Source organism: Corvus brachyrhynchos, unplaced genomic scaffold (assembly GCF_000691975.1).
Source record: "Corvus brachyrhynchos isolate BGI_N302 unplaced genomic scaffold, ASM69197v1 scaffold130, whole genome shotgun sequence".
NCBI lineage: Eukaryota > Metazoa > Chordata > Aves > Passeriformes > Corvidae > Corvus > Corvus brachyrhynchos.
The window spans coordinates 1,509,539-1,520,538 of record NW_008236193.1 but is presented as its reverse complement, the minus strand read 5'-3'; the positions used below and the strand labels follow the sequence as shown (position 1 = coordinate 1,520,538).

General features: G+C 45.6%; 1 protein-coding gene across 5 annotated transcripts in view; it reads right to left on the bottom strand.

Moving 5' to 3' along the window:
- Positions 1-1,916: 1,916 nt before the first annotated feature.
- Positions 1,917-11,000, bottom strand: part of LOC103620994 (ceramide synthase 4) — a 15,954-nt gene continuing 6,870 nt past the window's right edge. For 3 of the 5 annotated variants that reach the window (XM_008639742.2, XM_017739570.1, XM_017739578.1), the window contains 9 exons: positions 10,017-10,135; positions 8,779-8,836; positions 8,180-8,230; positions 7,374-7,466; positions 6,403-6,531; positions 5,752-5,858; positions 3,800-3,944; positions 3,476-3,717; positions 1,917-2,721 (listed from right to left, as the gene is read on the bottom strand). In XM_008639742.2, the coding sequence (XP_008637964.2) occupies positions 2,601-2,721; positions 3,476-3,717; positions 3,800-3,944; positions 5,752-5,858; positions 6,403-6,531; positions 7,374-7,466; positions 8,180-8,230; positions 8,779-8,836; positions 10,017-10,135 (1,065 nt within the window). In that variant the 3' untranslated portion in view covers positions 1,917-2,600. The remainder of the gene's footprint in view (positions 2,722-3,475; positions 3,718-3,799; positions 3,945-5,751; positions 5,859-6,402; positions 6,532-7,373; positions 7,467-8,179; positions 8,231-8,778; positions 8,837-10,016; positions 10,136-11,000) is intronic. The other 2 variants (XM_017739588.1, XM_017739592.1) reach the window with 2 other exon arrangements.

The window sequence follows — 11,000 nt, the reverse complement described above, 5'->3', positions numbered from 1 at the left end:
TTCTTCCAAGTCAGAGAAAAAGGAAAAGTGAGGACACGTGAGGAGAACCAACACGGTGACACCGAGGTCAGTGAAAACAAGGAGAGGGAAGAAGTGCTCCAAGTGCCGGAGCTGAAATTCTTCTGCAAGCTGTGGTGAGGACTGTAACACAACAAACTGTTTCCCTGTAATTCAGGAGGTGCCTGGGGGGTGCAGATACCCACATGCAGCCCGTGAAGGAACAGTGCTCACGCTGGAACGTGTGGATACTGAAAAGCTGTAATCTAGTGAGGAACTCGAACAGAGAGAGAGGACCCTTGCTTCCACAGATAGAGAACCCTTGCTTCCAGACTAGAACAGCTCATCCTTAAAAGACTTAAACCCCATGAACTAAAATGACCCACGCTAGGCAGTTGTGGGAAGACTGCTTGGCCGTGGGAGGGACTCACATTACAGCACATCGGCCGGGCTGCTGCTTGTGAAAGTTAAAACCACGCTAGAGAAATTCTTAGAGAACTGTCCCCTGGGCGAAGGACCCCACAGCACAGCAGAAGAAAGAACTCCTTTCTCTGAACGAACTGAAGAAAGATTCTTAGAAAGTAAAATACTTACCAAAACCCCATGTTTTTTGTCCTTGAGCTGTCAGTGGGAAAGAGAGAGGGGGCTGGGAAGAAAATAAGTGTTCTAAAGGTTTATTTTAGTTCTTATTACCCTTTTTACTTTTAAATCTGTTAATAATTTTCTTTATACTGTTTAAGTTTTGAACCTGTTTCATCTTAAAGTGTTTTTCCCCTAATCCTTATCTCAGTTCATGAAGTCTTTGTTTTAATTTCCCCTTCTCTGCTCAGCTGTAGCAGAGGAAAATACATGAGTAGGTTTTTGGGGGTACCTAGCACTTAGCCAGCGTCAAACCCCGACAGCAGGACTATGGACGCAGGGTGGTAGGGGATTGATCTCCAAGGGCACTCAGGCCTCCCAAGGGTGGAGAGAGAGTGAGTGACTACCCTGCTGCTGCAGCAGAAGCAAGCTGGGAAGCTGCACTGCAACTGCTGCTGTCATCTGTGTTGTCAGAGTCTGTACTCTGATGTGACACAGCAAGAGAGTTCCTGAGCTGAATGATTAACATCTCCAGAGAAGGGGAGAGGCTTTAAAAACTGAGAGGTGTTGGTTAAAATCAACCCTGCCACTCTGACAGCTCTGTCAGGATAGCAGGCCTGCAGACACGGAGCCCTCTAGGTCCAGTTTGGCTTCCCCTCCTTGCCAGCTCCCCCGCCAGAGCCGGGGTCCCATGATGGGGCTGCAGCAGCGAAGGCTGGGCCTGTTCTCTGGGCCCAGGGGCCAGTTGTGCCCTGCAGGCTGTATAAATCTTTTAAATGCTGAGATTCTCATGTATCATTTGGGGCTTTAAAAAAAAGCATCGTACTTGAAGGGACAAGGGACAATAATTCATGGGCAAACCCTTACACCAAGGATCCCAATGAAGGGTCTTGTACCCCCACCACAGTGCAGCTAGTGGGAGTGAGGTGACATCCTGCTCCAGGTTGGTGTTCCACAGAGAGAGGGTAGCTGCCTGCCTTCCCGCACTGCAGCCTGCAAACCCAGATTCCAGAGTCCTTCAAGGGAAAGCTGGTTCAGCCTTTGCGTTACATGATGTCAGGCTGCCAGCAAGTTTCAAAGATTTTCCCACTGACATATGATCTGATGTTCTAAAAAGATTTAATGCAAAATATACATAAAACAGACTTTTTTTGTTTGCATGTAATTAATTTTTTACATTTACTTTACTTTTTTTGTTACACTATAAATTCAGAAAATTAGATCTTATGCAAGAAATTATGAGGTGAAGCATCATCCAACCCCTAAACCATCCCATTAAGACGATAGTGTTGTAACACTCCTATTTTCCAATTTTAAAAATGAAATCTCAACAAAATTAATACATCCATATGGAAAGCTTCCATTTATTATGTATCATTTCTGGTGGAAAATTGTGCATTTGGAAGAATTCAGTTCCTTTCAGTTTTAGGAGACTTCTCCCGGAGTAGACATTCAGTAAGAGAAATCTTTTAGACATTAGAGCTATTTTGTAGAATTCATACAGCAAATACAGCTTGTATCATTTGGCCAGGCCTTAGCTGCAGAAGTGGTTTATCTCAGAGCCTGACCATTTTATACTACCAAAGTGAAAACTTATTTGCCATTTAAGCCAGTGCCTTTCACATGCAAGTCCTTTCATCAGGTGGCTGGCGATGACTGCTCCTGCCTTCTGAAACTGCAAATTGGTTAAATCTTCCACAGTTTAATTTATTGTCTCATGAACCTTTTGGGAAGGCTTTGAGATAATCACAGATGGGAGTCATAACTTTAGCAGCTTGTTCAACCCCTCTTCTCCTTATACAGTGGGACTTTGGCTGGTAGACCCTTTATTTCTGGATGAGTGATTATAGAGTAGTAGTAAAAGAATCCTAACAGAAGAATTATAGAAAAAACTCCTGAAGAGACTTAACTGCCTATAGATGTGATGAAATTCACCTCCACCTAGGCACTGGATGCTGATTCAGGCAGACTGCAGTGAAGCCCTGTCCAGCTTCTCCCCCAGCTCTTGTTCAGCCTTCCCACATTCAAAGACTGCCTGGATCTTGGTGTTTTGCAGCAAGCCCTGTGTCATTCTTTGTTCTTTGCCAGATCCTCTCCTTCGCTCCTGTCACTCTCTTCAGTGTCACTTCTGGCATCTTGTCTTTTCTGAAGAAAAGAAAATTTAAATGAGCTGCAAAACATATGTAATGGTATATATTAGAGAGGACTAGTCCTGTTTTCATTCATAGCCCTGGAGACTTAACCTGGCAGCTAAAATAGAAATAAGAGGTGTGATCATATCCTTAAAGCCAGTGCTGCAATTGTCCCAGCATAGGGAGATTGACTTAAGCTGACAGATGTTAACTCTGTTATGGTTTCACCTAACTTTTGAATGGGTTTTTTTTGTCACCCTAGTAACGCTCTTGTAATGTGACTTCCTGAAAATAAGTTAATATTTATTCTATGTATAGTCGTTCAGCACATTTTCCTATGTAATTTATTACTGTTGAAGCTGTGAAAGCCAACACAGATTCGTCCAGCAAGCATATGGACTGGGCTCCTTATTTTGCAATTGTCTACAGCCTCCATGAGCATATCCTCCATAATTTCCTCAGAAAAATGGCTTTTTCTTGTAATTTAGCTTTGATGAAGGGGTAACTCAAGAAAGTTGAAGGCATAGCACCAAAATTGTGGAGAGGTTTTTTTTTGGCCACAGGTCCCCAAAGCTTTCACAAATCTTCTCAGATGCTCCCACGATGCCATCTGCCTACATTAGCAAGGCAGGCTAGGGAGCTCCCCTCTCTGATGACAATGTTTCTCCCAGTGATCCCTATACAAACTCTGGCATGCATCAAGAGCCTGTGGAAGGTACCCAAAACTCAGAGATGCAAGTACACAGTGTGCTATCAACCAGGTTTACCTGGTTGCTCCTTCTTTACTCCCCTTCAGACATACCAACAGGTTCCAGTTCTCCAAAACTACATACTGAGAAGCGATTAGGCAGTGAGGAGACAGGTCTGTGGATGGCTCCCATGTCACTAGAACACAGCTGCAAGCTAGAAGTGAGCTCCTGCTCTGATCTTCGTTATCCATACAACTCCCAGCGTATGCCTTAAGAAGCTCCTGGGCTTTGTGGTGCAGTCCTGCTTCTCTCCTGCTTTCCTGCAGGCAGGTGGGAGTCACCCTGAACCTCATGCTCTCTCATGAGCAGTGGTGGCACAAAGGAGACAAAGACTTTTCATACCTCACCACGGAGGATGACATTGAAGATCATCTGGATGATCACATAGGACCAGAAAATGTGTAACAACTGCAGGATCATCAGGAAAGCACTTATGAGACAGCTTATGGGGAACAACGAAACTTTTGTCACAAAGTAATAATAAACGCTGTGGGAAAGAGGGAGAGGTAAATCAGAAGACACAAGACTAAAGCAGGTTAAGTATCTTCAGACTTACAAGGATCAGGTTTCTTTCTGGGCAATGGCTTGGCTGATGTGTTCCCAGGGCAGAGCTGGGCTGAGCCAGGATGGCACCACCAGGCTTCACGCTGTACCCAGCTCTCACAAAGCAAGTCCCAGAGGACCTGCAGATGCTCTGTATTAAAATCACCAACAATGCAATAGGCTTTGCAGACAGGTCAGTTATCAGAAATCTGCAATGCTCCCTAGAAGAGGCAGGAACTGGCAACATTTCTCCTAAAATAAGTCTTGAGAGGAACTATGGACAGAAGTGAGACCATAAGGGGACCTCTCCACTGCCACTTATATAAAAAGATAACACATGGGTTTTAAACTGAAGTTAGGGAAGAGTTAAGGGTGCAGATGATCAGCTGGGCATGGAATTACTTTTAGCAAAAGTCACAGAAAGTCTGTATCCTCCGTGACGAGAACAGAAAGGAGGAGACCACAGGTTTGGAAGTGGAAAGCAGACAGGACAGAGAGCAGTTCAGCACAGGAGAGAAATGACGAGTGCTAGTATGTGTCCTCCTCTACAAGTTACCTACGACATGAACATCTTAGCATATATTGTATGCTGGGAAACCTTGTTGGACACAGTGTGTGTTTGCTCTGCACTTGTTTTCCTACACCTCTGCTGCTTGCTGTTGGTGCTGAGAGGTGCTGATCTCAATGGACCTATCTGATCCAGGACACCTGTTACCTTTGTCCTTATATATGGGACAGCAGGTTGGGATACTGGGGCTTCGCACTTCGTAGCAGAGACAACTGAAGTTGCGCTTGTTCTCAGGGAAAGTTGCCTAAAGCTTCTATTGCTTTTCTCTCTAAGGCAGCAATTTGACCACCTGAATACGGGACTTGTCATGCAAAGTCAGCCTCATAGGCATCCAGACTAAATGGCAGCACCACCAAAGCTCAAAACTCAATATCTTCAGTGGTGGTATGCAGCAAGGGCAGGGACATAGGACAGCAACAGGGACTTCTCCCTATGTGTGTATAGCATGTCCTATTTTTAAAATTCTCCTTGGTGTAACAAATGAAATGTTTGGTTTGAAAGAAAACAGAAATCTTAGACTATAATGCAAGTGTTGTGGAATGAGTTTATGGGAAGTTAGCCACTATCAGCTTTTCTGGCAGTGGTAAGGAAAGAAGAACAACTTCAGCCCAGTTAAAGGCTGGAAGGGTCACCAGATGTGTGTACATAAAAGCCATTCTCCAAGGCTGGTACCTGTGTGTGACTTCTGAAGGAATCACTGTGAATGCCCTCCCAGGATGTTGAATATCCCATCTCCTGAATCCCTCATGATTTTCTTGTTTTATTTCAGATACGTGGTGGGTCACCTTAAATTTACTGTGCTGTTTTTTCTGTACTAATTTTATCTTAATAGACCTTTAAGCTTTAAGGCCTTTTTTAGTCTGCTAAGAATTTCTTGGGAAATTCTAACCAGTATGGTTTGCACCTTCTTTCTCTCATAGGAACCAGTGCTTATAACACAAGGAGTGGGAATATAGGGACAGAGGCTGTGGCTCTAGATTAATTAGTAGAATTAATTCATTAATATAGTAAAAACCCTGGTGGTGTTTTTTTGCTGTGGGTTCTTCTGTTCCAGTTGAATTGATCTTTGAACTTGTAGTGTTCTGTTCTCTGCCTTTCCTCCCCTCAGCATGGAGGGTCACCTCTCCAGAAGCTCAAACAGCCCATAATACCCACATTCAGAGGACAGCAAAATGTTACTCACGTTAATGGGAAAATGACAAGCCGGGAGATGATGAAAACCACAGCAAAAACATTGAATACTGTTTCACAGACCCGCTTCCATTTCAGGTAATGGAGTATCTTGGCAAGCTGTAGAGAAACAAATTTCCATATACCCCTTGTGCCTGTGTTCTCCTTCTAGGGGCTGAGGGATTTCCCGTGTCCTGCAAGGATGACCAGGCTTGTAGGGATGTATCCCAGTTCCTTTGCATCCAATTACTTTTCCACAAGAGCAGTAGAACCAGGACTTCCTATATTCACTGTCACTGACGTACATGTGTCCCACTCACGTGTCATGTGTAGCAATGTGCACAGGTGCCAGTGCTGCCCACAGGCATGAGCACAGGCCTGCAACTGGGAGAGTGACTTTTTTACACAGGCAACAGTTTTAAACTAGGAGAGACTTAGATTAGGTGTTAGGAAGAAATTATTTACTCAAATGGTGGTGAGGCCCTGGCACAGGCTGGCCAGAGAAGCTGTGGTTGCCCCATCCTTGGGATAGGTTGAATGGGTCTTGGAAAAATCCGATCTAGTGGAAAGTGTCCCTGCCCATGGCAGGGGGTTGGAATGAGACGGGCTTTAATGTCCTTTCCTGCCCAAACCATTCCATGATTTCCAGGTGGGGGTAACGCACCTCTAAAATATAATCAGAGGCATCATGGACCAGCATGACTATCATCCCAAACCGAATCATATTGGCACAGTAGGAGACAAAGATCAGAGTGATGGTGGCGATGTGGTGGATAATCTGTTCCTTAAAGTCCTGGCATGAGAAGAGAGATTGTCAGGCTTACCTTGCCCTGGCAGCATCTGTTCCTGAATGCTCCTGCCTCACTAGGATGTGTCAAACACGTCCGCAAAGCATCAGTGCTCCCCACCACACTACAGCTCTCTGAGGTCCTGCACAATCTCAAGAAGAAAATCTCCTCCTTTATGCCCAGTTAATGGAAACCCAGACAAATACCTGTGAGATATATGTAGGTGCAAACATGCTGAAAGACAGATTTTTATAAGTTTCCATGCATCAATCTGCCCTTCCAAAACTGCTCTCTTAATACCCCATATTTACTTCCAGATCCCTCCTCTGTGTATTGAAGAACCTTTTGTAAGGACAGTAGATTGCCCTTGGCCTGGGGCAGGTCCTATCCATGGGCTATAATGGAGGAGCTCTTCAACTGCCCATGCCTCTTCAATTGCCCATGCTGCAAAAGTCACACATACAGGACCCTCATCAGGGCAGGCCAGGTCCTTTCCATCAGGAGGACACAGCCCTCCAGTGCAGGCAACATCTGAGAGCTGGAAAGGCCATGATGCCATGTTCACCCAGTGCCTGTCCCTTGACCAGCCATGGGAACCCCTGTGTCAGCTCCCAGCAATTGCCCAGCCTAGCAGGCAGGAAGGCCATGCCACACACGAGCAGGGCCCAGTGCAAAGGGCAGTGGTGGGATACGAGAGCTGAAGGGGCCCATGTGCACAAGGGTCTTCACAGCAGCACTTGTGCCTTCTCCTTTGCACCCCCGGGGAGCTGACAGCGGGACGGGAGGCACAGCCTCACGGTGGGGGCTGACTGAGCCATCTGGCTGTGGTTGTGCTGCTGACACTTACCTTCCTCTTCACATCAAAGGGCAGGGTGGCCACCAGTGAGCAGTAGAAGGAGAGCTCCAGGAGGTAGAACGAGCCCAATACGGGTGATAGAGGCTGTAAGACAAGTGACAGGCAGTTTGACAGCCCTGCCTAGCCCTGGGTTCAGGAGAGGGGAGGAGTCTTCCTGGGCAAAGCCCCTTTATTCAACCCATGTTTGAGACAGCAGGTGTTGGTCATGCCTAAATTTTCCTGTTCCCACTGACTGAACCGTTTGCTGATGCACTGACAAGGTCAGTCCAAAGCCAGGACTAGCCCTGGCCTGTCTGCAAAGGGGCTGGGAGCAGCTGGGGTCTCCCCTCTCCAGGGGTTCAGATACTTCATCTCTGTCCCTTCTTTGAGAGGTCAGATGTCCTGACCACCTTTTGTGGCCACAGAGAGTCACTTCCAAACAGACTTGGGTGACAGAGAAACTCAGTGAGAAGAGGTGCCTGCTCTGAGCAGAGCTCTCCTTAGGCTGTCACATGGAGCACGTGTGAGGAGCTCATCAAGCAGATGTCAAACTGTTTGCCAAGATGCATAATGTGAGGTTGAGACCAGAGGGGTGTTTAAATAAGACAGGTGGATATACTGAGTTGTAAGTATAAAGCTTTTTGTCATAAGGTTGTGCTGTCTCCATGGTTGAAGGTTTTCAAAACTAAACTGGAAAAACCTTAGGTAACTTGGTCTGATCTCACAGCTAAGTGCTGCAAGCAGGAGGTTGGACAAGAATCTTCCTGATCTCTCTTCCAATATGAATTATCTTGTGATTCCATGTATTTGCTGCTCACCTGTTGTGGAAATTTCAACCAGCACACGGTGTGGTCCCAAAACCAGGGCTTCTGTGTATAGAGAAGGCAGCAGTAAGAATCCAGAGCCTTTTAATGACACATAAAGTCCATGGGAGGAGGTACTCCAAGAACTCAGTGTGCCCATGCTAGATCCAATCTGGCTTTGAGCTTCAGAGAAAGTGGTTGGCAAAATGCATTTATCATTAGTGAATGTACAGGATGTCATATGGAGAGACTTTGGAGCAGTGGGCAGCAGCCACAGTGAGGACAGGTCCTGCTCTTGTCTGAGATGCAAGAGCTGTGTGTGGGTACCTGTGGGGAAGCACTTACACAAGGATCTAAGACAAGAACAGCAGGGTAACATCACTGACACCTAGCCAGGTCCACCCAGGGAAAAAGGAACTGCTGAGTCAGGATTGAGGATGATTCTGCTCCATACCCCTGAATTTGTCCTTCTTTGGCTTTGCACCCATAGTCATGACCACACATGGTCTTCCAATGGGTTCTTTAGAGTGGCCTGGGACTATCAGCCTCATTTGCAATGAATAAGAACCCTTGAAAGGTGTCACTTCACAGCATGACCCTGCTCACATACTTACGTCATACAGAAGAGCCAGTCCAGAGAAGAATGAGGTGAAATAGAAAGTAAATCTCCAACTAAAACAGAAAACAAGGAATTAAGACCACCTCCAGAGCTGAAACAGCTCGGCATCCTGTGCCCAGGATGCCCACAGGAGAACCTACGCTTGTTTGGACAGAGATTTGCAGAATCTCAGCTCTGTTGGCACATGGAAGCATGTGCTGTAAGGCAACAGGGTACCCACTGCCCAGCCAGGCTCTGCTGGGTCCACGCTTTGCCCAAATTCCTTGGGCATTCCATCAGTGTCAAAGAGGATGCAGTAAGATGCCTCTCCCCGTCTCCTTTTGTTGTGTGGATGTTTGTAGATCACCTATCAAATGCTTATACACCCCAGACAGTGGAAGGCACCCAATTTTTCTCAGTGATGGCACAGGAATACTGGGGGATTTATTACTTTCTTCAGAAATGCTGCAGTAGGAAGCACTGAACAAGATTTCAGGTGGAGAATATATTTTAAACATAATAACACGATTCAAGCACTGAATAATTTCTTTTTCAGAGGGGGAAGAAGAGTGGATCTCTTAACTGATGGGGGTCTTTATGTATATACAGCATTAAACCTCAAGGTGAGAACCAGAGATAGCTTAATTCTCTTGATCAAGACACTTGGTGACTCCTCTCTCCACCCTGACTCCACGTATTACTGAGATATGCAGGAAGATTTAATATAAGAGAGCAAACAACTTGGGGAAAGGGAAAGCTATGAAGATTTTGGTGCTTTCTTGTGTTTTTCAGTTTTAACCTCCCTCCTTCATGGCTTGCACTGCCTCCTAACTGCACTTCATGGATTCATTTTCTGCCCAATCATCCATGCTGACAATATCTTAAAATTTTAATTTTGTATCATCTTTGAAAAGAAGTTTAATACATTTTACAAGTGGCTTTGGTGTTCATAATCCCTCTGAGCTTTCGAGATCTAAACCTGTTCTCCAGTAAGGCCAGTAGACTCTGTTGAGGCAAATTTAACTTTTCAAAGGTAAAAAGGGGAAGGAAGGAGGGAGGGAGGGAGCTGGCAGTGCTGTGGGGGGCTCTGTTGTCAGTGTGTGCAGTAATGGCACCCAGCCTCATGGCACAGAGGCTCTGCTCGCAGCCACAGCAGCTCCCCTGGGAGCGTGTTTGGGGAAAGGACAGGGCAGAGCACAGTGATGATGTGCAGACCTGTTGGAGGTCTCCATCACCAAAAGCTGACCCAACTACCTGGCCTCACAGAACTTCTTCATCAGCCTGGGGTGGTCCTGGGCCCGCCGGTGTCTGAACCAGGTCTCCACATTTCTGACCGGCAGGTCACTTTTCTTGGCCAGTGAAACCAGCTCCTCCTGCAAAACAGAGCAGGGAGGAAGGACTGAGCCTTTTGGAGGCAGTCATTCCCTGTGAGGGAGGAAGAGCTCTGCTCCCAGGAGCTGCTCCTGCCTGTCCACCTTTCCTCAAAGAACACCTTTCTTTGGAAAAAATTGTATCAACTCTATTTGCATTTGTGAACCCCCAGATTGTTTTGGCCATTTAAAAACTCCAATTCAGACATATATAAATGCAAGTTCATAAGTAAACACAACTTCTCCCTGATTACATTTTGCCAGCTGTACACAATGGGATACAATATCTGGCTATAGAAGTCTAAATACATTTTTTTCCACCTCTAATACAATTTTGGCTTATAATTATCAGCTACAGATGGAAAACCTGAAGATAAAAGAAGTTTCATCTTGTAAAGAAACAGACACATGGTTCACTCCATAATGTCAATAAACCATTCAGCTGTTGAAGTGGCACAGTCACAGGCTCAAAGGCATCAATTCCATTATCCTCATTTTCTGCATGAACTCCAAATAACATGACAAGAGTTAAGGTTTATAAACTGTGATTAAAATTAATGTAAAGATGAGCTCATGAGCATTTTATAATTAATCTGACAAAGCTTCATACAGATTAAAGTAAATTATTTTTTTAATCCATGCATCAGTGTGTCATGATCCAGGCCCAGAGATCATGATCTTGGTGGTGAATGGAGCTAAATCCAGCTGGAGACTGGTGACCAGTGGTTTTCCCCAGGGCTCAGTTTTGGAGCCAGTCGTATTTAGTATCTTCATCGATGATCTGGAAGAGGAGATCGAGGGAACCCTCAGTCATTTCACAGATGACACCAAGCTGGCTGGGATGTTGATCTGCTGGAGGGCAGGAATG